Source organism: Citrus sinensis, chromosome 3 (genome assembly GCF_022201045.2).
Source record: "Citrus sinensis cultivar Valencia sweet orange chromosome 3, DVS_A1.0, whole genome shotgun sequence".
NCBI lineage: Eukaryota > Viridiplantae > Streptophyta > Magnoliopsida > Sapindales > Rutaceae > Citrus > Citrus sinensis.
Genome location: NC_068558.1, coordinates 37,274,893 through 37,300,905, shown reverse-complemented (window position 1 = coordinate 37,300,905; position 26,013 = coordinate 37,274,893). Strand labels below are relative to the sequence as shown.

At 32.5% G+C, this 26,013-nt stretch overlaps 3 protein-coding genes and 1 pseudogene across 5 annotated transcripts; 3 read left to right on the top strand and 1 right to left on the bottom strand.

Moving 5' to 3' along the window:
- Positions 1 to 5,366: 5,366 nt before the first annotated feature.
- On the top strand, positions 5,367 to 8,376 carry LOC102617965 ((R)-limonene synthase 1, chloroplastic-like; annotated as a pseudogene).
- A 4,194-nt stretch (positions 8,377 to 12,570) lies between these two features.
- LOC102627759 (RHOMBOID-like protein 13) lies at positions 12,571 to 14,316 on the top strand. Its single transcript, XM_006478664.4, has one exon. It carries the CDS (start codon positions 13,063 to 13,065, stop codon positions 13,870 to 13,872), a length of 810 nt encoding a protein of 269 aa, XP_006478727.2. The 5' UTR covers positions 12,571 to 13,062; the 3' UTR covers positions 13,873 to 14,316.
- Positions 14,317 to 14,604: 288 nt separating this feature from the next.
- LOC102628053 (protein ENHANCED DISEASE RESISTANCE 2-like) lies at positions 14,605 to 18,355 on the bottom strand. Of its 3 annotated transcripts, none has more exons than XM_006478665.4 (3): positions 18,153 to 18,351; positions 15,586 to 16,534; positions 14,605 to 15,049 (listed from the first exon to the last, which is right to left on the bottom strand). In XM_006478665.4, coding segments are annotated over exons 2-3 (942 nt in total). In that variant the 5' UTR covers positions 16,527 to 16,534; positions 18,153 to 18,351; the 3' UTR covers positions 14,605 to 15,048. The 3 variants fall into 3 exon arrangements, with proteins under 3 accessions (XP_006478728.2, XP_052293629.1, XP_024955027.2); XM_052437669.1 differs by lacking the exon at positions 14,605 to 15,049 and adding an exon at positions 17,777 to 17,874 and having other exon boundaries at positions 15,582 to 16,534; positions 18,153 to 18,355; XM_025099259.2 differs by lacking the exon at positions 14,605 to 15,049 and having other exon boundaries at positions 15,582 to 16,534; positions 18,153 to 18,353.
- Positions 18,356 to 19,807: 1,452 nt separating this feature from the next.
- LOC102628538 (protein STRICTOSIDINE SYNTHASE-LIKE 13) lies at positions 19,808 to 22,711 on the top strand. The gene is made up of 4 exons (XM_006478667.3): positions 19,808 to 20,288; positions 20,663 to 20,947; positions 21,050 to 21,217; positions 22,198 to 22,711. The coding sequence occupies exons 1-4, from the start codon at positions 19,921 to 19,923 to the stop codon at positions 22,595 to 22,597; spliced, it is 1,221 nt and encodes a 406-aa protein (XP_006478730.2). The 5' UTR covers positions 19,808 to 19,920; the 3' UTR covers positions 22,598 to 22,711.
- The last annotated feature ends 3,302 nt before the right edge of the window (positions 22,712 to 26,013 follow it).

Below are 26,013 nucleotides of genomic sequence, written 5' to 3'. Positions count from 1 at the left end.
AAAACTCATGTTGAAAATGGATTATGAAGATAGTTAAAGTTGCGCTTGTATTGATGAAGGCAGAAAATATTGGTGCTAATCTATTCATGCTTAAAGGGGAAACACTGCAGAAAGCTAATGCATGTGTCGCATCCAATAGAGAAGAATCAATGATGATTTGACCCCTTAAACTCAGCCACATGTTATAATAAGGTTTGAAGATTCTCTTTGAGCGAAAGTTACTTCCTAGGCTTAAATCGGTGAACTTACCATTTTACGAGCATTGTGTTATATGTAAGTAGCATAGATTGAAATTCAGCATATTTGTTGCCAAAAGTAAATGCATTCTAGACTTAGTTTATTATGATGTTTGAGAATCACCAAACATATCCATGGAAGGTGCAAAGTATATAGTGACTTTCATTCATGATTATTTTAAGAGATGTTGGACGTATTAAATAAAAAAATAGTCAAATGTGTTTCTAGTGTTTAAAGAATTCAAAGCACATATTGAACTTGAATCTGGGAAAAAGATCAAGTGCTTGAGGACAAATAATGGTGGAGAATATACAGATGGTGAGGTTTTTTCATACTGTAAGCAAGAAGGTATCCAAAGATAATTTACTGTAGCATACACTACTCAACAAAATGAAGGGGCAAAGTAAATGAACACGACTCTTAGGGAAAGAATAAGAGTTATATTGAAGACTGCTAGTCTACCCAACTCATTATGGGCAGAAGCAGCCAAAACTGTCTGTTACATGGCAAATCGGTCACCATTCACAACAATTGGTTTGAAGACTCCAATAAAGATATAGATTGGAAAGCTAGTTGATTACTCTCATTTACATGCATTTGGATGTCTTGTGTACGTAATGTACAATGCCCAAGAAAGAACAAAACTTGATCCTAATTCTAGAAGGTGTATATTCTTAGGATATGCTAATAGAGTAAAAGAGTATTGTCTGTGGGATCCCACTGGTCACAAGATTGTCATTAGCAGAGATATTATATTTGTAGAATATCAACTACAAATAAAAGATGGAGATGATAGCACTGTAAAAGAAAATTCAGAGATTGTATCGGTATATATTGAAAATAATTTGAAAAATGAAGATTCAGATTCTTCTGAAGTAACACCAGAGGATGAATAACAAGTACCAATCGAGTTTGAGGCTTTAGATGATCGTCGATAAACTAGTGAGAGACAATCATCTGTATGGCACTTGGATTATATCACAAAGATTATTGTTGCATACTGTCTTCTAACAGAAGATGGAGAGCCATCAGCTTTCTATAAAGCTTTAAACAGCTCGGATGTCGCTTTGTGGATGCCAGCAATGCAAGAAGAAATTGAGGCTCTACATAAGAATAGGACATGGAAACTCGTACCACTACTACGTGGAAGAAAAGCCATTATAAACAAATAGGTTTACAAGATCAAATGTGATGGTAATGACAAAGTGGAGCGGTATCGTGTAAGATTAATGGTGAAATGTTATACTTAGAAAGAAAGTGGCATGCTGTTGTGTTACCATTGTAAAGGAACTGTAAATGAATGACTTGTTCTACATATATATAGCTGTTACAATGCAAATCTGTAGATGCTTTACTTATGCTTGTAATGTGCTCATCTCATGCCGCATATGTACTGTAATTAAATTGTTATTTTAGGGCAAAAACGTCATACAAATAAATTTTCTTGAGGCAAAATTGATATGAATTTTTTTTAATTACCTTTTCATTCAAATAAATTTTCTTGAGGCAAAATTGATATGAATTTTTTTTAATTACCTTTTCATTCAAAAATGAGGGCAATTTCATCATTCGTAAAATCACAAACGATATTATAACAGAAAACAATTTTTTTAATGACAATGAGTGCGGCGGTGTAGCGCAAATAGTCGAAACATGTGGGGTTGACGCTAAATAACCCTTTTATAATTACAAGATAATCATTTTTTTATGTGTTAAAGTTTTGACAACTATAAAAGGGAAAGTATGAATCTCTCAATATTAATTTTTAGAAGATTATGATCAGAATCACAGTAAGAGTGATACATGAGCAAAGCTGTTGATTTATTAATAAAACAAAGAGGAACACTGAAACCACTAAGGCTTGGCCCAGTGGCTAGAGCCACTCTCTCATAGTGTGAGGGAAGTGGTTCAAACCCTCACAAATGCATTGTGGGGGTTTAATTTAAATTTCATTCCTCAAAGATTAAGTAAAGGCAGTCTTCTCCTATAATTGGAGTTGACGCCCCTCGAATATTAGAAAGGATTGGAATCTGGGTGGTGCTATATAAAATTTGATGTAAATTGGTCTTAATAATTATATAATTGTAAATATCTTGAGCAATAATCTCATAAAAAGAAAAACTGAAAAGGAGGACTGTCACTAACCATTCATTTTCCTGATTGTAAGACAATCCCATAATGTTTAACCTAGCAAAGCTTTAATTTATTCAAAGAAATTAAGCATTAATAGAAGATTTAAATAATAATAATTATTATTATTATTATTATTATTATTAATTGGTATTCATGATCATCAAGCATTTCAAGTGAATTCTCTAAAAAAATATATTGATAATGAACTTCTATTAGCACGAGTTAGTAGAGTTGGCCAACGGGCCGTACCAACTATCAAATGAAGGTTTATGCAGGCTCGTGCTCGTGTCATACCATATAAATCATATGTTTGTGTCGTGCCATTCCTAATTGACCTGATATATGTGTTATGTCCATGCGTGTCATCCCGTGGGCTGTGCCTAAGAAAAAAAACACAACAAATTTTTTTTCCTTAATTTTTTAAGAAGGCATGCCAATCTGTTGGCATCCTTTTTTCAGTCCCATATACTTTTTTTTTTTTTTTGCCCATATGCCTTTAGTTGAATTCAATCAAATCAAAAGTTTCAAAATTCAAGTCTATGTTCAATAATAATAAACTAACAATAGTGAGAGAATATAATACTAACTATTAAGTTAGATTTTACAGTATTGGAATTCTTTTTTAATATTTAACAATAACAACAACAATAATAAGTTTTTCTTAAGGGTTAACTTAATTGTTAGCTCACACTTACATAGAGTTATAGATTATAATCCATAATAATATTAATAAATATTTTATAAAATCATGATATTTATAGTTTTATTTATTAAAATTATGATATCACATATTCATTTAATAAATTATAAACATAAAAAAATCAGATTATTTTTTTAAACTAAGAATTAAATGACACTAATAAAATATATAACAAGATTCAATTTCAAATTATTTGTAAAATCATAAAATTTTAAGTTTACTTTCATTAAAAAGTGAAACATGCTTATTGCAGGTCCTTTCACGTGCCTTTATTTATCTTATCTTTAATAATGCAATGCTTTTAAGATCCAGGTGCCTAAAATTTTCAGCCAACCCAACTTGCATGTATGTCGAGTCGTGCCGCATGCCCTACCAAAACATATTTATGTCGTGCCACATGCTGCTTTGTTCGTTTGCTATATATACATGGTACCACTACAATTATATATAGATGGATTGAACACCATCTTCAGTTTTATTATCTCCTGTAAAATTAATATAAAGTATCTTAATTCAATGAATCACCTTTTCAGGAAATGGAACTTGTTCAAATAATTTTAAGATAATAACTTAAACCCAATACGTGTATGTGTCTGTATCTTAGGTTTGGATATTAACTTATAGCTTATCAACTGTAAATTAAATTGAAATATGCATAGTTTTCTACAGTGTCTTATAGAACTATATATATTTTGACTATAGTAATAATTCATAAACTTAAATTGAAATAAGTTTAGTGGTTATTTTAGGGGTTCAAATAACTCCACTTTAATAAAAAAAATGAACTTAAGAAAATGTAAAAAAAAAAAAAACAAACAAACAAACTCATCCGTCAATGAATCTTCATAAGTGCATTTAGACTCCCACGGACCACTATAATAACATTTATTAAGGGTATAGATAAGTTATATAACATTGTAATTTACAACAATCAAAGAGTTGCACCATTAAAACCAACCATAATTTAGTTGTCGATTGCTTTTGAATTAGTAGATACAACATTGGATTGTTGTAAGTTATAATATTATTTAACTTAGCAAGGTCCCATATATTATTTGTTTTCAAATTTGTCTTAGACACGAACAAAATCAATGAAAAAGATGCTTCTTGAAGAACATTAAGTTTGCATTATTGTCAAATAATAATTGATAATTGGATAATGGAACATAAAAGCATCACATGATTAAAGATGAGATAACTAAATAAATATAGAGGTGAGTGGGTCCCACTTGCACAGATTAAATGGGTCTCGCATAATTTTTTATTTCAAAATAAATATAGAGGTGAGTGTGTCCCACTCCAAGGCACATGCCCCTTAATTAGTAGACTTTAATTAATTAATTGAGTCTATCACGTTATAATTAGGTAGAGGTCATAATAGAGTTGCTACATTAGAGTCACTGATAAATTATTGTACGATTATAAAAATAAATATTAAATTTATATTTATTGTTATAATTTTACAATCATCATTACTAACTTTAAGGTAGAGCAATTCCAAAATAACCTAACCCAAATAATTAACGAGTTTCCTGCTCTTTTAACCATAAATGAAAAATTTGCAATGATTCTGTTATATTCAGTGTTGTGAAAAAAAATGGCGATCGGACACACCTAAACTATCCAAACGACAAACTTTGAAAAACTAGGCACACCACGTTATACTTCAAGAAATTGCTAATTGGAATTGGACGGCTATAATTAATCCAACGAAGCGTTGGATCCAATCAATGTGTCGTAATCTTTGACAGAGCGTACCAAATTAGCATGCAAGACAATCAACGGCTCCATTATTTTGTCCGTATATGAGTAAACTTGAAAGACATTTTGGAGAGAAGATTTTGACAATTAATCCAACGATTTCACAAAGTCCGAAGAGGAATAGAAGCAGTTGTAAGACTTACGGAAATTGATGAATTACCAACTTTACTGTGCAAAATTTGAACACATGCTGTTAAAAAAATATTACCGGCTGAGTATTAAACTTAGTTAAGTATATAAGATTTGGTAAATCTTTAATCTTCAAGTTAATTTTTAAGTTAAATTAGGCATAGACTTTTATATAGTATTAAATGGACCGCCTTACTAATATCTTTTTAAAAAAAAATATTTTTGTATTATTAAGACTTATACAAAATACTTTTCAGAAAATAAAATTACAAATTAATAGTAAACACGTACAGTACGTACTTTTCCTCTCCCTATAAATATGTATGCATGCACCTGACCCCAAGACGTACCACAGATTATTAAGCGCGTTAGAAAAAGAGTAAGCTTACATACATTATATCCAATTATGCCTTCTTCCATTATTCCATCAACGTTTATTACCTCTGTAAATGGTTTCAAATTATGTCCTCCGCTTGCAAAAAATAGGGCAACAACCATGAGAATGAGTCAATACAAGCCAGCCCAGTGCTTTGCTAGCACCCAGCCTGATACTGCAATAATTGTTAGGAGATCAGCAAACAACCAACCTTCAATTTGGGACCATGACTTTCTGCACTCATTGAGTTGCAACTTTAATGTATTGATTAATTATTATTAATCCTTTGTTCAGTTCAATTTGAATTTGAGACACAGCGTGATTTGATCAGCAAACTGAATTAAATTGTGCATGCAGGGCGAAAGTTACAAAAAACAAGCAGAACATCTCCAGGGAAAAGTAAAGACGATGATTAACGAAGTGAGTGTGACCAATAAGCCTCTGGATCAATTGGAGCTGATTGACAACTTGCAAAGACTTGGATTGGCTTATCATTTTGAGACTGAGATTGAGAACATATTGCACAATATCTACAATAATAAGGATGATAAGTGGAAGAACGAAAATCTATATGCAACCTCTCTTGAATTTAGACTCCTCAGACAACATGGTTATAATGTATCTCAAGGTAATGGATGCATTTGTTTCACTACATCACTTACTTTGTCACACGCACGCATGATCTCAATACTTAAATCGATTGATAATATATATATATATTATGCAAAATAATGCAATTTTTCTAATTTGGTTGAGCACTGCATGCAGAGGTTTTTAGCAGCTTTAGAGACAAGAACGGAGGTTTCATTTGTAATGATTTCAAGGGAATACTCAGCTTGTATGAAGCCTCGTATTGTAGTTTAGAAGGAGAAAGCATCATGGAGGAGGCCTGGCAATTCACAAGTAAACATCTTAAACAGTGCTTGAACAGCAACAAGGATGATGAGGACCTGAATGAGCAAGCCAGGCGTGCCTTGGAGCTCCCTCTGCATTGGAGAATGCCAAGGTTGGAGGCAAGGTGGTTCATTGATGTTTATGAGAAAAAAAAGGACAAGAACCATGCATTACTCCAGCTCGCTAAATTGGACTTCAACATTTTGCAAGCAACTTACCAGGAAGAACTTAAAGACATTTCAGGGTAAGATTTGATGTTATCAAACGCTAAGTAATTGTACAGTTTAATCATATATGCAGATATTGTCATTCTCAGCTGGTGTGGACTCAGCCCTTTACAGTGCAGTAAATCCCTTGTATATAGCACTTCGACACAACTGTAAAGACCTAAGTCCTCACTTTATAAAGTGCAAATGTCTGCACCAGAGAGAACGATTCTCTCTCTCTCTCTCTATATATATATATGTGTGTGTGTGTGTGTGTGCGTGCGCGCGCGCGCGTCATAGTATTGTAATGTTGCTTTGCATTTGCCTGTGACTATGAAGGTGGTGGGAAGATAAGGGTCTTGGAGAGAAATTAAGGTTTGCCAGGAGCAGGTTGATAACATCCTTCCTCGGTGGCCTGGGGATTGCGTTTGAGCCTCAATTCGCTTAGTCCAGGAGAGTACTCACGATCGCGGGAGCTCTAGTTACAGTCATTGATGATATTTATGATATCTATGGTACTTTGGACGAACTTGATCTATTCACTTATGCTGTGGAGAGGTTTGTTGGCAAATATTCTTATACCTAATTAATTAATTAAGCTGCTAGATAGCTACTTCTCAAATATATATGTATATACACATGTGAAGATTTTTCTTTTCCACAGATGGGACATCAATTTTGCTATAAAGCAGCTTCCAGACTATATGAAAATATGTTTCTTTGCGCTTTACAACTTTGTTAGTGAAGTTGCTGATTACATTCTCAAACAACAGGACTCAGATCAGCTTCTCAGAATTAAAAATTCAGTACCTCCCCTTCCTCCCCTTCGATTTATTCGATCCTCTTTAAATTAATAAATGGTAACTGGGATTTTCCTGTGTCATGTGCATCAGTGGCTAGGCTTATTACAAGCCTTCTTGGTGGAGGCCAAATGGTACCACAATAAGTACGCACCAACACTGGAAGAATACTTGAAAAATGCTGCATTATCAATATCAGGCCCTTTGATTACAATTACTGCATACATTTCTGCCACAAATCCAATCATAGAGAAGGAACTGGAATACCTAGAAAGCAATCCGGATTTAATTCAATGGTCGTCTAGGATTTTGCGTCTTCTCAACGATTTGGGAACTTCATCGGTATATTATTACACCACAATGCATTAAATTCATATAGTTGCTTTTAGATAATTTAGCTAGTGCTGACCTACCTTGTGCTGAGTTTTTTAAAATGTATTGTAATTGGTAGTTATTGGATAAGCGGAAATATAATAGACGCATGACAGCAGGATATTCTAAAAAACATAGCACAAACTTAAGTGATCAGCCCTAGATCTAAATTCGTCCATTTCCTCCCCTTTATGAATTGATTATGTGTTATTTTTTCCAATATTTCATCAGGACGAGATACAGAGAGGTGATGTTTCTAAATCAATCCAGTGTTACATGCATGAAACTGGTGCCTCAGAGGAAGCTGCCCGTGAGCACATCAAGGACTTGATAAGACAGATGTGGAAGAAGGTGATGATGGATGTATGCAGAGCTAGTAATGATAAAGATCCTCCCTTGTTTCAAACTAAAAATGAAATCATATTGAATCCGCTGAGAGTTGCCCATTTTATATATCTACATGGAGATGGGCATGGTGCTCAAAAACAAGAGACTATGGATGAAGTTTTTGCATTGCTCTTTCAGCCCATCCCCGTAGAGAACAATACACACGTGGCCTTAGCTTCAGCATAAAACCCGGTACCAAAGGCCGATGAATATAATTAACGGATGACATTGTCACGGATTCCCAAATAAGTATTTCATGTTCGCTATTTGCCTTTTCTTCAGAGTTCGTCTCTCTTTCTTTGCAATATTTGTGATGAGAGATAAGGTTCACTATATTCCCCTAACCGCATGTAATGCTTTTATTTTATTTTAACGAGTTCTCTTCTTTGTGAAGGTTTACTAAAAGATCTTTTATTTTAATAAGTATTCTTGTTTGTTAAGGTTTACAGAAAAATGTTACGTTGCATGTTGAGATCAAGATTCAATGTTGAATCAATGATTTTGATTTTTTTTAAATTTTTTATTTTTTTAATCTAACAACCTTTGATTCAACACTAATTAAGCAAAAAATTAACCCAACAGTCAGAATTGAATTCTTGTCACTTAAGTCTGGCTCAATCCATTTCTCACATGAGATAATTAGTTGCTAGCTAAAAAAATTCTTAAAATATTAGAACTCTACCATCAATCTAATATATGATGTGTTAGGACAGATTTGGCATGCTTAAAAATCACATTTTATCCTTCTACAATAAAATTCGAACAATAAAATCATAATATAAGGGACAGTAATAAATCATTATAAAATAATTAAGACCTAAATGGTAGAATTAAAAAGAAATATAACCTAGCAGTCATTCTCTCCATCAAATAATATCAATATATTATAGAGAAAAAAATTCTTTTCACCCATTTCATCCTTGTTTTCAAGAGTTTATAGGTACGTGTTAACTCTTTAATGCCTTACTCCAAATGAAAAAAATTAATCTCTGACTTGATTTATACTGGTTGATTTTTTCTCTTTCTTTAATATTATAACGGATTTTCTCAGAGAAGGCTAGTTGAATTACTATATATGTACGTGGCCGAAATCGCGCTTTCATTTTCATACACGTGCCCTTGCTTACCAAGATGGGAATTGCTTTACTAATTCAATTGTGTTACCAATGATGTAACCCAAAATCTGTGAAATCTTGAACTGACTAATATATAAATGCCAGTTATCAAAATAGATAATCTTCTGATAATTGTAATTTGTATAGGTAAGAGTATGCTTGGGATTGTATTTGGAAAGTTTAAAAATGATTTTAAAAAATTAAAAGTTTATTTTAGTGTTTATTAAAATTTTTTAGAAATTATTTTTAATAAAATCATTCTATCCTAGCATATTTTGAAAAGTAAAAAAAGAATAGCTCTTCAAAATTTAATTTTAAAAATCAATTTTATACGTAGGGCCAGTTTGAGAATGCTGTAACTTTTAAAATAATTGCTGCTAGCTGTGCTGTAAAAATAATCTGCTATGAAGAGAATCAATTAAACGTTTGGTAAATTTTATTTTCAAAAGTACTGTGAGTTTTGAAAAATATTTATGGGCATTTGGTAAATTTTACTGTTAAACTATTAAGAGAAAATAAATGACTAAAATGTACATATTGTAGGATAAACTTTACTTATAAAAACATGCACATGCAATATGTTAATTGTGTATTATAATAATTTTAACTAAAAATAAAATTTATAATATATTGATTTTATTTTTTATTTTTTTGTCTCAAAAAATTTGATAACTAAATTTATAATATAGTGAAACAAATTTAATAATAATTCAACCAACAAATTGATATTAATAAATTTATATTGATGAATTATAATAAAATTTTATTAAAATATTGATTTTGTTTCCAAGTTGAATAAGGATAATTTTGGGTTTAGGTAATAATTTTAAGGATATTTATGAAATTGTATTAAAAGATAAAATTCATGCTCAAAATTATAATCTAAAAGTTAATCTCTCTTTATTTTTCAAAATCAACTGTAGTGTAGGAGAGGCTGATTTTGACAAAAGTGATTTTGAGTTTTTTTTACCAAACACTAAAATTACCTTTTAAATTTTTAAAATCACTTTTAAACCTCCTAAAAGCAATCCCAAACGGGCCCGTAATCCAATTCAATATATATTCTCATGTATAGTATATTATAAAAATTCAAAATTATCCTTAATTTAAGAAATAAAATTATTAACTTTAAAGAGATTTATTAACAAAATAAAATTAATAACATAAAATCTTTATTTTGGTTATCAATTATTATATACACCCAATAAAAAATATTTTATATACATGTTTATAAATGTGTGAGTAAAAATTTTTATTTAACATTATGTTCAACTAAGTCATTTAAATTCTTATAGTAATTTAGAAGTAATATTTACTAAATACATACGACTGTTTTTAAAACTCATAGTATTTTTAAAAATATATTTTACTAAATATTTAATTGATTATCTTCACAGTTAATTATTTGTACAGCACAAGTTGTAGCAATGTAGCAATTATTTTAAAACATACAATATTACCAAATTAGCTTTAAGAAGGTCTAAGCTACATAATTTTGTATTCAATCGGAAGCTTAATTTGTAATGGATTTTTTTTCTCCCATTGTATCTTTATTATTTGTTTATTATTGTTCACTTATCAAAGCACTGAAGAACTCCAATGTATCTAATATCTCCTAATTAACAAAAACCAAAACCAAGTGCAACTTGTAAATTGTTTATGAAAACTCAAAAAACAAAAGAGTTCAACTTTTAAATATTGCAACGAGATCAAAGTATACATAATGACTCATATCGATCACTTGAATGATTATCACAGATCTTTATCCCCAAATTTCTTGAGAGGGATACATACATATATATATAAACTTATATATCGATCAATTCTCTTTTGTTCAACCATGGCATTAAACATCCCACACTCATCACAGCTGCGGAAGATGGCACAACAAATTTGACCTTGAAAACTCTAATCCCAAGCCTTCTCTTCGATACTTCTTGTCGAATATCCGAAAACATTCTCATCGCTGCCTCGTTCAACTCCTTTAGAGATCCCTTGAACTTCTTATTGCACTTATTTTCTTCCGAAAATTGGTAGCTGCTCAAGAAAGCTCGTCTTGCATGCCAATAGTATTGGAGGTCATTGCGATTTCCACTTGCATAATCATCTTGCCACTTATCCGCGAGCTTTAGCGACTCGCTTTGATGTATTTCCGGATAATCGAACACGATGATCGGACGAACTTTGACGTTCGGCATTGGAGAGAAATGAAGATGACTCGATCATAAAGTGGCTCAATTGTTAGTGAGATTTTGGGGGATGGATGAGAGATTTTATACTTGTAACGTGATAATTCTCAAAAAGATGGTGGTTGAACCATTAAGGAACGTGTGTGAACAGTTGGTGGCTCTGGTTGCAACCAAGGCTTACTATCCTTAATTACACACTGATTTAACTAACGGCAATGTTTGTTAGTTGATATGGTTGGTTATATTTTATAAAAATGAATCTTTTCCATGTTCGCCTAAGCAATATTATAAAGAAATTTTTTATTTTATATCAAATCTCAAAGAGTACGAATACAAAATAACTATGAGGAGGAATTAGGTAACCCTGCATTCCTACAGAATTATTATTATTATCATTATCAAAGTTATTGTTGACCAGGCTTAGAATGGGCCTACAAAGAGCGCAAGAGTTGCGTAGGAGGGTGACTAAGCAAGAACAATGAAAGAGCAATAGACATGTGCGTGTCCCAAACATTATTTAACGTTAACTTATGTTGACAGGTAGCATCAAGTGTCACCAAGGCTTGGGCACGTTTACACAAAAGTAACTAAAATAAAAGTCAAATCAAAAGTCACCTACACGGACCTTCGAAAGAAGTAATTTGAAGAATGTTATGATGGCTCGAAGATGAAGAGCCCATCATAGAAGCCCAAGGAAGATGATGCGGCCTTAGTCCTAGCCCAAAGGAAAATCGACCAACCTACTGCACTTAAACTTCAGGATGGGGGCCGAGAGTTTCCGCCTATAATCATGAATCGCATGTGGCTAATTTTGGTAGTATTTAATAATTTCTTCTCTTAATTTTCAAAAATGATTCCATTATTAATCCTTGATTAAACTGATCGAATATTAATTACTCGGTGTATAGTGGAGAAAGAGGGAATTTAATTACTATTAATGATTGAAGGGAATTTAATTACTAGCCATGCTATGATTAAATATTAAAAAAAAGATTGTTTTTTAACTAAAACCGAAAATTTTGGTAATCTGCAATTTTTTTTTTACTTAATTTACTTACCATATTGCTCTGGTGCTGTTAAAAGCTCTATTTTTTTAAAAAAATTATTGGGGAGGAGTGGTGCTGCTAAAAACTTAAAAATTAAGCTTTTTGACAAGGATATTGAAGACCAATTCTGAAACATGAAGAGCATTTTCTAATATTAAGACATATCTCAGGGGTACCATCGAAAATATCCCTCCTGTTAATGGACTGGCGTATGGCCACAGAATAGAATGACCCAGAAAGTCTAGGTAGCCGAAACGCAGAATTCTGAATCGATCAGGTGAGAAATTTAAATAGCTTAAAAATCCTGATTTTGTTAGTATGAAAATTTTAATATTCAACTACTTTTAGGGTTTCCTTAATCGTAGTTATATTTTTCATGCACTTTCTAGTGGATTCTTTGAAAAGAAAAGTTGCTGATTGTTTCTCAAAAAAAACCCAGATTTGTTTTGTGTTGATTTATGGTTGGATGCCATTAAAATCGCATTTTTAAGGGGTTTCTTGATCTGGGTACATTGATTTAAGTGGGTTTTGATTTGGGTTTTTTTATACATTTGAAGAAGTTCTAGGTTTTGATGGTGCCCGTGATTGTTTAAGCTTTGATGGAGCTATAGTTCCTTCTTTGAGATTTACATTGTTGATGATTACGATTAGCTTAGCTTGAGGCATTAAACAAAGCGGAGGAATTGTAAAGAAAGTAACTCTAAGGGGTTGTCATAAATGGGGAGGCCATTGTTTTATGAGATCATGGAGAAACCAGCTACAAGTTGTATAATTGGAATATGTAGTGTAATATGGTTTCATATACAGAAGAAGAACATTGGGTATTCGCATGTTGGTTTGAGTTATGAAACTGCAGTTGATGGACACCATTGGAGGATCATTACATCGGCTTTTTCGCATATAAGTGTTTTGCATCTTGTTTTTAACATGAGTGCACTTTGGAGTCTAGGTGTTGTAGAACAGTTAGGGGATGTTGGTCTTGGCACGGCATATTACCTTCAGTACACGCTTGTTTTGGTTGTCTTATCGGGGTTGCTTGTCTTGGGTATTTACCATTTATTGATACAAAGATTTAAGCTTGAGTATTTTCGGAGAGTGACAGCTGTTGGGTACTCTTGTGTTGTTTTTGGGTGGATGACGATTCTTTCTGTGAAACAACCCTCTTCAAAGTTGGATCTCTTTGGGTTTCTTTCACTCCCCATCAGTTTTGCACCATTTGAGTCATTGATTTTCACTTCAATTATTGTTCCACAAGCCAGCTTTCTTGGGCATTTATCAGGAATCATTGTTGGGTATGCTATAGCGTGGGGCTTGATTCATGGGATGAATAATTACTGGGCGCTTTCTATGTTGGGATGGATTGTGCTTGTGTTTGTGTATAGTTTGAAGAGATCTGGTACATATGATTTCAACTTTCTTGAGATTGAATCTGTTACAGATCCATCCTTGCCTTCTGTGCGGTTTATTGGAAATGGTAGAACTTTGCAGATGAGTGCAATTCCAGTTGAAGGTGTTGAGATTGTCTAACTCAAGATAGTCTAACTTTCGATTAAGATATTATCCTTATTCTTGGAATGTGGCTTGCTTCACTCAAGAGTCATCTCCTGTTGATACTATGTAATTTTGCTTTGTCAAGCTTTGTGGTCTTAAATTGCTGGGACGTTCTTGTCAATGAAGTTTTTCAGGTTTTTTAACTCTCTTCTGCTATGGTCATACATCCTTCCAGGAGCAACATTTAGCGTATGGGAACGGCTGGTGCATTCTGTTGCAGCACTATGTGAGTTGAAAGGTTACCAATTATTAATCTTGTCTTGGTGTACTTTAGAAATGATTCTCAATGTTTTCTGTAATTTTGTGATTCTCTGGATCTGCTGATTCTGATTTTTTTTATAAATTGGTAATATTGTTTCGCCATTTTTCTAAAGAAATGGTACAAATTGAAAAACTTACAATACAATGTTTCTTTTTCGAGTTCTCTGTTTCTATATTTTGATTTTGTTAAATGGCTCAGCTTTTTTCCGTTACTAATGCAAGTTTCTAAATACCAAAACTCTAGGATGTGATATTATGCACTGACATGTCATCCTGCAAGTGGTAATACATCAACAAGTTCTTTTTTTTTTTTAAATAAATAAATAACACGAAACATCACACTTCCAACATCTAATAACAATTGGCAACAAAAACTCTTGCATAAGGTGTTGGATGTAACAAAATGTTACTAGAATGACCATTCACCTAATAGAACTACAATTACTGTAACATAAAAGCTGCTGCAACACATTTATATCAACAAAAAGAACAGGCTAACTGAGCACAGGATTCATGAACTACAAACAGAGTTCATGGACCAAATCCTGCATCATTTGATTAAAACATCTAAGAGAACTCGAATTTATAAATGATCCAGGATTTGAGGGCAGAATCTATTTGTAATTTATGCACAGAAAGTATTCAAATGAACCAAATCTATTACTACATATAAATATGACGTTTTACCAAGCAAGCCCAGGGATCTAGGGGATCTATATGACTGCCCTTCAAAAATACCCCATTAGAGTGCAATCAATTACAAGTCAGCAATGCTATGAATCATGTAGCGGATGCTGCAAGCATTAAATCAATGCTATTCAATGATAAATGAGAAACAACTACATCGATCCTCGATGGTAACAATTGTCGCTGTCAGAAATGCCCGATTAATCTGCAATTATCGAAATGATTCTGTTAAGTACAACAATCTATAAAATGAAGAAATATCCAAGGAAAAAAAATAAATACAATAGCCAAGTTCCATGATTGGCTGATAATGTAAATGTAACAGGAAGCCCTAGATATTACACAATTTTCGCTTTTATGAGAATCTTGATTTTTTATTTTCCTTGGCTACAAATGTAAGATGAAGTATGTGCTGAAAGTTAAATGGTGACATCATCATTCTTGTGAAAAAGTAATATACTGATGAACTTGCAAACTAAGAGAAGAATAAAACCGCCAGAGTGTTTGCAAGAGAGATTTTCTAAAAAAGATGAACTGGACTTTGAACATCTAACGAATTTGTAAAACTATAATATTCAGGTGGTACCAGCAACAAAAATATGATTAATCTCTTCAGAAAATGTTTCTTTTCTGTATCTGTTTCATTATCCATTAATACAGACCAGAACACCAATCTTCAGTTAAATTCTAATATGCTTCAAGAAATAAAATCTAACAGTGATCATAGAATAAAACATTTACCATTTTCTAGAGCCTTCACCCTGGTCTTCCTGATGAACTGAACCATTAACATGAGCTGAGTTAGAACCACCTTCATGTGCACCGGGGTGCAAAAAGTGAGAAAACCCCTCACCAATTGACTTCCAGAAACGAGTTGGCAGAGAAGACTGCAAACTACCAGCATTTCCATATGATCCGGGTTCGACTAAACAAGCTGAAGCAGGGTTTAGTTCAGAGAATCTGAAAGCTCCTAATATTTGTTCGGGAAGCTCTGATTCAGTTTGGCTCTCAAGTAGGAAAGCCAGGTCAACAGTCAATGTAGTAATGTACCCGAATGCTAGATGAACTATTGCTTTAGCCACCATGGATGAACCAATATCCATATCTACTTCTAGGAAATTCTCTCCTACACAGTAATTACATGAAAGAGCACGCCCAATTACACATATGGCCTGCTCTCCAACTGCTTTTTTCACTATCCAAGGACCTTGAACAATGTTGGCAATCAGTTTAAGCCTTGAAAGCCTAAAAGCATCATCTCCTTTTAAAAACTGGTCAATCAGAGATCCCTCTGGGATTGGTTTTGTGGCCACAAAGTAAGCAATGGCACTGTAATTTTCTTTACTCGGAACTTGTAGATTGAAAGCCCAAACAAAAGGCTTATCACCTGTTGGAAATGCTTCCTCAATAGCCTTCCTAACACGGTTATTCTGATGGTTTAAAACCGCACCAATCTTCGTATAACTTTTAACCCAATCAAAACCGAGAGGCTTTAGAATGTATTCACCAGCAGGGATTTTAACCTTGGTTGATAAATAATCTGGACCTCTTACCATAAACATATCTCCAGGTGGGGTTGCCCAACCATTTGAACAGTTATCTGGTTCAAGATACGGCACAGCTCCCCCTGATTTTACTTTCTTTATCCATTCAGGCTCATTTATGCTATCAGGACCGGCCATGTAATGACCTGGATGGCATAAAATATATCAGGGCAATCAAAGAGCGAATAAGAAAGAATGTAGATATAAACTGGTTAATGACTTCAACTGTTATATTCTTATTACATCTGACAAATATAATGCACTTTCTAGCCTAATGAGCAAAAATTGTTACATAAAATACGTGTAGGGACTGTAACCATAAATACAAATGTCTATAATTGATTTATATTTACTACCGCATTGATAGGTGCTTGCTTATCTTAAAAAAGGGGATTCAAAACGAAAAATCTACTAAAATAAACACAAAGAATTATATGCCCCAATACTCAGGACATATTCCGCCAGCAATTACCAAACCTCCATTCACAGAAGAATAACCAGACTTAAGGTTGTTCATTTAATAACCATAAGCAAACATCTATAAGTGCCACAACCATCATGATATGCAGATATTGTATCACTGGGTAGCAATTAATGAAGGAAAAGTCTTTGAAATTTTTCCAACAGATACATTTAGTGCAAGCCAGCTTCATTAAAAGCTTAATAATTTAGTAAAACTCTGGAAAGAGGACACTTACAGTTATGAACAATAATTTCCCAATCCTTCTTCAGTTAATGACTTCATTTAATGATCAAAGTTCCCAAAGCAAGCATAGAATACTATGATATATCCGATGATGTAATACAAGAAAAATACATTGGGATGGTTATCCTATGATCTATTGACAATGTATTAGCTCGTTAATTCATTGTCCATAATAAATTATTAGGTATTGGGAACATAAAGAACAGCAGTACAAGCATACACCGCGGTACGGAAACAGTTTCTTTGGGTTCTTTTGAGTGAGTAAATCAAACCAATAGGCCATAAAGAAACAAATAAAGGTTACTGATTTCAAAATATATGGCCACCCAACCCAGACAAAATCAGAGGTATAATGAAAAGCAAATTCACAATCCTAGTCAAATTATTGCATTATGATGTATTACTAAACGCTGATCAACCAAAAATTAATGACAACTGTAGGTGCACTAGTCCCACACAGTGTAGCAAATAACCAACTGAACTTCATAAAAGAAAATAAACAACAAGCAGACTTTTCTGAGTACAATGGATCACTAGATTGTCATATTAGTCATGAACTCATAACAGTCAAATCACCGTGTAATTAGCAATCCTGCCTTGATCAAAACCTTAAAAGTAAAATCAAACATATAAGAAGCATTTAATTGATTTTTAGGGATTACAAAATTTATAAAAGTCATACCTTTTAACTCTTTCTCACATAACCCGGATGGAACAAATGTGTAAGGAAAAAAAAAAAAGGAAAAAATTCTTCCAGAATATGTCTGCTTTTTCCCCCCTCTAAATTGATCACATTAAACATCAATATAAATAGCCTCAATAATTCGAAAGCTAGCTTAAAAAAAAAAGAAACGATTTTAACAATTAAACGTGCAGCAAAAGGGGCAATTAAGTAAACAAGAAAATTTGCAGCAAAAGGGCAGTTAAGTAAATATGAAATCTGCGGCAAAAGGGCAGTTAAGTATCAAGAAATCCATTCCATTTTTTTAAAAAAAAAAGGTTAAAAAAAGGACCAACTACACTGATTAATCTCGAAAATGTAGATATAAAACCCTAACCTTGAGGTGAAAAGAGATTACTCAGCAATGAAAGCTCCTCAAAAGCATCAGTTGCAGAGATAATGAGATCACAAGTTAGGGTTTTTGTTGTGTGATTGTTTTATAAAAGAAATCTTCATGGGGAGCCTTCTTCTTCTTCTTCTTCAAAAGCTTTCTTTTTTCTTTAGTTTATTTTAGAAAAATAAAAGTAAATATTCCATTTTTCTTTATCCTAATTGCTATTGGTATAAGATGTCAAAGGTTAATTTGTAAAAGTGAAAGGGAATGATCTGGTGCCACGCACGCTATCCTGCTTAACCGTAGACGGACGTCAGATCGATGTGACTCATCTTTGACCAATTACAACCAGCAACCTGGCTAATCGTAAATAGATAGTCATGTGAAGAGTAACTAATTTTAGATTATCAAATTTGTATTTTCAAAATACATGTAAATTAATTTTCTATAATTTGTTTAAAGTAAACTCTGTGACTACCGTATTTTCAAGGTATTTTATTTTATAGTTGAACACTATGAGACAGTCAAAATTTATTATTTTTTATTGATTATCTGATTAATGTTCAGGCTATTGAGTATAAAAAATTTCACAATAAAATAAAAAGATTAAGTAATTTTATTAGGAAAATTTTTTTGTTAATTTGTATAGAATAATAATAGAATTTAATTAAGAAACCATTATCCCAGTTTAAGTCTCAAAAAAGATTTTGCTATTGGATTTGGAGAGATTCTAACACGAATGAAATTGCTTCGTATTTTTTAGTTATTAGAATTAACTTTATATTTTTGTAATTTTTCAAAAAAGAAAAATGGGGTTTTATTAAAAGTTTTAGAAGTAAAGAGCTCCATTAATTCTATAAGCAAATATTAACTCTTACCTTCATAATTACAAGTTAGTTTCAGAAAAAGGAAAGAAAATCAACCATAAAGATCACATTAATAGAAATTAGATAATCTTGTGCTTCGGGGGTAAAATCTCACTTGTGTACAGAAAACTGAGTAGGCTACTGAAAAGTTATACACAATTAGAAAAAAATAGACCATAAATAAGCTAATTTGATAAAACTTAGACCCGTTAAAAGATGTCGTTCCCAAACACAATTCAAGTAGTTGCCAAAATCATATTTTGGACCTAAAGAAAATTGAATCACAATCAAAGCTTAGTACACACAAGTAAAAAAGATAAATGCAATTTCGAAAACAAACGAAAGCAAATATTTTTGGAGATTATAACAAACTAAAGCCCCGTGCTGAGAGTAAATACTCTCTTATATAATTTGTTACGACCCTTTTAGTTGTATTCTTTTGTGTAAAGTGATGATCGTCTCATCTCTGAAACTCTTCTTCCAAATGATCTCATGTTTATGCATTTGGAATCATCATTCGTCATGCGAGCTGTACTTGTCTCTAATTTGTGTGTGTGTGTGTGTGTGTGTTCATAGACATTTCAAGCACAAAACCTGCACACTTTTTTCTTGCAAGGAGTTGATAAATATATTTCTAGCAATCGATTCTATCACTCACTATAACAAATGAAATAATGCCAAAAACATGACCACTAACAACAGATAACCTACTTCCAATCCAATACCTCAAAGCTATCTATATATCACACTCACTCCATGCTCTCTAACTTCAACTTATCTTCATACAATTATTGCTTCATGTCACCTCAGTAATTAGCTACCCCCACCGAAAAAGAAAAACCCTATAAGGGTTCATATTAATTTCTTCATCACTATCACCTTCAGTCCGATCTTTGTTTTCATCTATGGAGAAAAAGAACCCTTTAGTAGACGAAACTTTGTTGCAGCATCCATTTCTCTTTGTTCTTGCTTTGGTGCTAGGGTTTCTGATAATGGATCCTCTTCAAATGGGGCCCCTCGGCGCCCACGAGTTCCGGCCTGTGAAGCATGACATTGCTCCGTACAGGCAAGTCATGCAGAGCTGGCCGAGAGACAACCTCAGCCGGCTGGTGACTGGGAAACTAGAGTTTGTCGACGAGGTTTTCGGCCCAGAATCCTTGGAGTTTGATGGATTGGGGCGTGGCCCTTACACTGGTTTAGCCGATGGACGTATTGTTAGATGGATGGGTGAGAATGTTGGATGGGAAACATTTGCAATTGTCACTTCAAATTGGTGGGTTTAATTTCTTAGCTATCTTTAAATAATAAACATCTAAAGTGGGTTGTGTTAGTGTCTGCATGATATGTTGTATCTGACCAATCAAAATATGTCATTTTGTTGATGACCCCATGGCGGGTACCACATTTTTTATCTCTAGTTAATGGGTCTCTCATAACACTAAAGTATATGGATATACTACGAATCCCACCATAGGACCTACTAGATCTACCAAAATAATAACTTTTGATTAATTAGATATACGATACACGATAAGACAATGTGCACAATTTTTTTTTTTTTAATATTCACAACATATATACATTGTTCTGTTACCTTTAATTTGGTATTTCGAGCTAATTAATTACATTCAAAATTTCACCTAAAAGGTCAGAGAAGCTTTGTGCTAGAGGAGTAGACTCAACTACAGCAAAGCAATGGAAGCATGAGAAATGGTGTGGTCGACCTCTTGGCTTGAGATTTAACAAAGATACTGGAGACTTGTACATAGCCGATGCATATTATGGCCTCCTTGTTGTTGGTTCTAAAGGAGGGCTTGCGACTCCTTTGGCAACTCAAGCGGGAGGAAAGCCAATTCTCTTTGCCAATGATCTCGATGTTCACAAAAATGGATCAATCTTCTTCACGGACACTAGCAAAAGATATAATAGAGTGTAAGAATTCATCAATTTTTCTGTTAAATGTTCAAAAGTGAGTTTTGTAAATTAAGTCAAATTATTTATGGAGCTCTATTAATTAATTTTGTTAATTTGCAGGGACCATTTCTTTATCTTGTTGGAAGGAGAATCAACTGGTAGGCTTCTCAGATATGATCCTCCGACCAAAACAACTCATATTGTGTTAGATGGCTTGGCTTTTCCAAATGGAGTACAATTATCTAAAGACCAAAGCTCCCTTCTATTTACTGAGACTACGAATTGCAGGTAACAATCCTTATCAGTCCCTCTTTTATTGAACCTAATTATAACTAACAACGACTTTTAGATCAAGTGATTAAAGCTTCATTCATTTCAATTTTTTTTTTTTTTGGCAACACAATTTATCATTGCCCAAAAACCATATATTGAAACTTTGAAAGTAAGCAATTTGAAAGGCTAATGGTGTTTTACCTGATGGCCATCAACTATCCACTAAACAGCTAGGCCTTCCATTTCATAATAATATAATAGTTGTAGCTTAATACTCACATAATTACAATCAAGATCTCAAGTTTAAACCCTCTTGTCTTTCTTCCGCTTTAATCAATTCCCTGACAATTTGTTTTAAAAAGTTTGATGATTTCTTGATCTCGACAACCTCCAATCTGATCCAATTTGGGTCACGTCTATTTTCATCAGATCCATTTTTCACGTGAAGAAGCTTATTAGACAGTGGTGTAGCTAGAAAAACAAATTAATGAACAATGGCACATAAATTTTGAGCGACATAAAATACAAACATGGAAGAAAATATATACAATATCTAAAATTTTACTATATAATACATAAGTCTTAAAAATAAGAGGTTTGGATTTCAAGCCCCACTCACGTGTGTGTGAAATATATATTCGCGTGATTTTTTAAATAAATTTAAAACTTGAAATCTTTTTAATACGTTTTAAGCCCAAATTTAATTTATTTAATTAGTCCAATGAGAGCAAATTTATAATTTTACTGAACTAAAAAGAAAATGTCTCCCACAATTTTTGGGCTAAGTGGGGGTAGCTGCCCCTCCTTGTTCCTTATTGGCTTTGCTACTGTATTAGACTAGAATGATGGCAAAATAATTAAAATTTTGGATCAAGCGATCGATACAACATTAGTTCCAGCACCTGCTACCAAAAGAACTTTCAGGAAGCACTTTCACAGTAATAATCCTGGTTTTCCACTAAAATAATGTGTACTTTTTGGCTTTACTATCACAGGCTGATGAAATATTGGCTAGAGGGTCCAAAAACAGGAACCGTGGAACTTGTTGCTAACCTTCCAGGTTTCCCTGATAATGTAAGAATAAATGAGAGAGGCCAATTTTGGGTGGCAATAGATTGTTGCAGAACAGCAGCACAAGAAGTGCTCTCGCATAATCCTTGGATCAGAAGCATCTATTTTCGGCTTCCGATTCGAATGAGCTTCTTAGCGAGGGTGATGGGGATGAAAATGTACACAGTTATCTCACTCTTCAATGAAAATGGAGAGATTCTTGAAGTGCTTGAGGATCCAAGAGGTGTGGTGATGAAGCTTGTGAGTGAAGTTAAAGAAGCACAAGGGAAGCTGTGGATTGGAACTGTGGCTCATAATCACATTGCTACTCTTCCTTATCCTTAGTGATTAATTATTTAGCAGGCTTAATTTCAGTTTGTTCTAACCTTTTTTTCTTTGATGTTTTGTATTATCAACTATAATTGATGATGTTCCGAATTTGAGGTTCTTGATGATCACTGGGGATTTATTTGTGTAAAACTATTGATAATTATTATGATTAGAACTTTTAGCTTTTTATTGATGATTAATAATCAGGCGATAATATTTCGTGCTACATATATCAAGATAGTTAAAAATGGGACGTGGCTACAATGTATTAACATTGTTATGAAAAGATAGGGATCACAAATAACACAGAAAAATACAAAAAAAAATTAAAATGTTATAAATAAATAAATAATAAAAAAGTTAAACTAAAACAAAGTACGAAATAGTACTTTGTTATTGGCTATTATTTAGCCTTTCTATTTCTTTTTCTTTTTTGATAGAGTATTTAGCCTTTCTCTTGATTACTCAATAATGCAGTATACACCTATATTTATAAGATGCAAATGGAGAGGGCGGTATACTTCTTCCAAATGTGGGACTTAAACGTTAAGTGGTGAAGTCAATAGTCTACGACAGTCCCTCTCGAATTTCATTATTTTAATAACATATAACTTTCAAAATAAAAAGTGGTATTAGATATGCTTAAATACTACATCGTTAAAATCTCATCCGAAAAATTTAAGGGGATGGGACCTGACTGAAATAAAAAGAGTAGTACACATTTGCCCAATATAGCTACATAATTCTTCTCTTCAAAATATACTCCCCCTGATAAAATGACCTCTCAAAAATCATATGCAATTTAATTTGTTGAGTAGAAGCATTCCAATACTATGGACTAACTTCTCAAATGTTGATGTGAGTAAATCTTTAGTAAAACGATCAGCATAATTATCAGCAAAGCGTATTTGTTTGGCATTAATTTTCTTATCTTACCAAAACTCGTGAGTATAGAAAACATTGGTGAGATATACTTAGTCTTATCTCATTTGATGTATCCTCCTCTAATTTGAGCAATACAAGCAATATTGTCTCCATATATAATTGTTAGAATATTCGTTATGAAAGTCAAATTGCACCTACTTGAATATGATGCATAATAGATCTAAATACATCTCTGCTTGCTTTATGTAATGCAAGGATCTCTGAGTTATTACAAGAGGTGGCAGCGGAAGTCTGCTTAATATATCGCCATGAAATTACCTTGCCATTATAAGTGAAAACATATCATATTTATGAACGAGCTTTGTGAGGATAAAAAGGATAGCATGTATTTGTATGACTAATAAGATCAAGATTCTCTATTAGCTCACTTGAACGAAACAATTCCAAGTCTATTGTTCTACAAAGATATCAGAAGATATGTTTAATGTCATTCCAATGTAATTGTGTCGACATTGAGCTAAATCTTTCCCGCAAGTTCACTGAGAATGTGATATCCGATCTAATGCATTAGGTTAAACATAGTAAAGTATAATTCAATTTGTGAGTGTAGAGGCCTTGGAACATCTAATGAAGGCAGTCGGAGTGTTGATTGCATTTAGCTATGTACTTCTGAACTAAGCATCTATTCATCATCCTCTTTAAGACATAATGGATACTTTTGAGGATTGAGTGATCGAACAACTATAACTATGTAATGGATGAGCATTAATATTAAAACACGTTAAGATCTTATCAACATAAATAGATTGATGAATAAGTACTCCACTAATTTTATGCTCAACCTCTAGTCAGAGATAATATTTTGTTTTTCCTAAATCTTTCATTTCAAATTCCATTTTTGAAAAATTTAGTAATTTTTAGAAGTTTTTTTGTAAGTGCTAATTAAGTTCATATCATAACATAAACTACTACAATAGCAAATCTAGATTTAAATTTTCTAATGAATATGTAAGGACAAATAGGATCATTTTTATATCCTTCTTTAATCAAATATTCATTCAAACAATTGTGCCACATGTAATCAAATTGTTTCAATATACAAGGATCGTTGTAACTTAATAGAAAATAAATTACAACCTCTTGATTTGTATACTACAAGTATTTTTTAATCCTTTAAGGATTTTCATATAAATATTAGAGTCAAGTGACTCATACTAGTATGTAGTCACTACATCCATGAGATGCATGTCAAGTCTTTTTTAGACTGCTAAACTAATTAAAAGTCAAAACACAATAGTATTCATTACTGGAGAATATGTATTTTTATAATCAATATTAAATCTCTACATAAGCCTTGTATAACTTGTTGCACTTTGTATTAAGTTATTTTATTATGTTCATTACGTTTCCTTCACAAATACCCATTTTGTATCCAATGGATTTGAAATTTTTGGGTGTCTGAACAGCAGGTCCAAATACTTGACATTTGGTTAGAGAAGTCAATTCTGCTTGATTGCCTTCTTCCATTGAGGTCAATCATGCCTTTGTCTACATTCATTGATAATTTGAAGCTCAAAATCATTTTTAGTTATAGTGGCTATTGTGAATGAAAATATATTATCTATGTTTGTTTGATTATGATCCCATATTTCCCTTGTACAAGTATAATTTGTAGACTTTTTTTTCATTTATGTGTTTTCATACCTCTTCAGGACTTATTGTCTTTACGGAGGTATTCTATATTATATTAATTTAAAGTTCCAATATGATATCCATTTTAGCTGATATCTTTAAAACTCATCAAATTTCTTTTGGATCTTACTGAATATAAAGTATTTTAGATTATTAATTTTGGTCCACTTGCTAACAAGATTATAACTCTTTCGAAGCATTCTATTAAGTTTGTAGGACCAAATTTAATTTTCAAGAAATATCTTTTATTTTGTAGAATATTGAGTGTTGTTACACTATCAGCGCAATGCATATCCCTAACTTTCATTTCTAAAATAGATAATTTATTTCTAAAAAATCCATAACCTTACATGAAATAAAAGTTTAGGTAGATATCATATTAGATATGGACATTAAGTACATATGATGAAACTATAAAAAACACAAAGGTCATTATATTAGTTACTTAATAATTATAGAGGTCTACCAAATGTTTGTTTGTACAGCAGATGCATGACTAATGTCATTTTCCTCTACATCGATAACAAATTTCTATATTATAATTTCTGGCATTTTCTTTTCTGTACCATTTTCCTTACTATGTCTCTCACAAACATTCCACAGGTTGCAGGTGCATTTTTACATCCAACATCCAAGAAATATAATTTCTTCTAAAAATATCAAGAGCTAGAATTTGCAGGTTTGTCAGATTCACCATTTTTCAAATCTTGTATAATAATAATAAAAAGATAAGTATCACAATATAAAAATAAAGTTTGTAATTTAAACAAGAAAAATTATGAAAATTTGTAGAAATGTATACATATATTTAGTATTTTAGGTTTTAACTTTTAAAATCATAATTTAAAATTTCA

Excerpts from the sequence above, each read along its gene's own strand:
- LOC102627759 (XM_006478664.4), top strand. The coding sequence starts at position 13,063 with ATGGGGAGGCCATTGTTTTATGAGATCATGGAGAAACCAGCTACAAGT.
- LOC102628053 (XM_052437669.1), bottom strand. The coding sequence starts at position 16,526 with ATGGCCGGTCCTGATAGCATAAATGAGCCTGAATGGATAAAGAAAGTA.
- LOC102628538 (XM_006478667.3), top strand. The coding sequence starts at position 19,921 with ATGGAGAAAAAGAACCCTTTAGTAGACGAAACTTTGTTGCAGCATCCA. Across the intron at positions 20,948-21,049 it reads AGCAAAAGATATAATAGAGT|GGACCATTTCTTTATCTTGT; the intron begins GTAAGAATTCAT and ends GTTAATTTGCAG. Across the intron at positions 21,218-22,197 it reads ACTGAGACTACGAATTGCAG|GCTGATGAAATATTGGCTAG; the intron begins GTAACAATCCTT and ends TTACTATCACAG.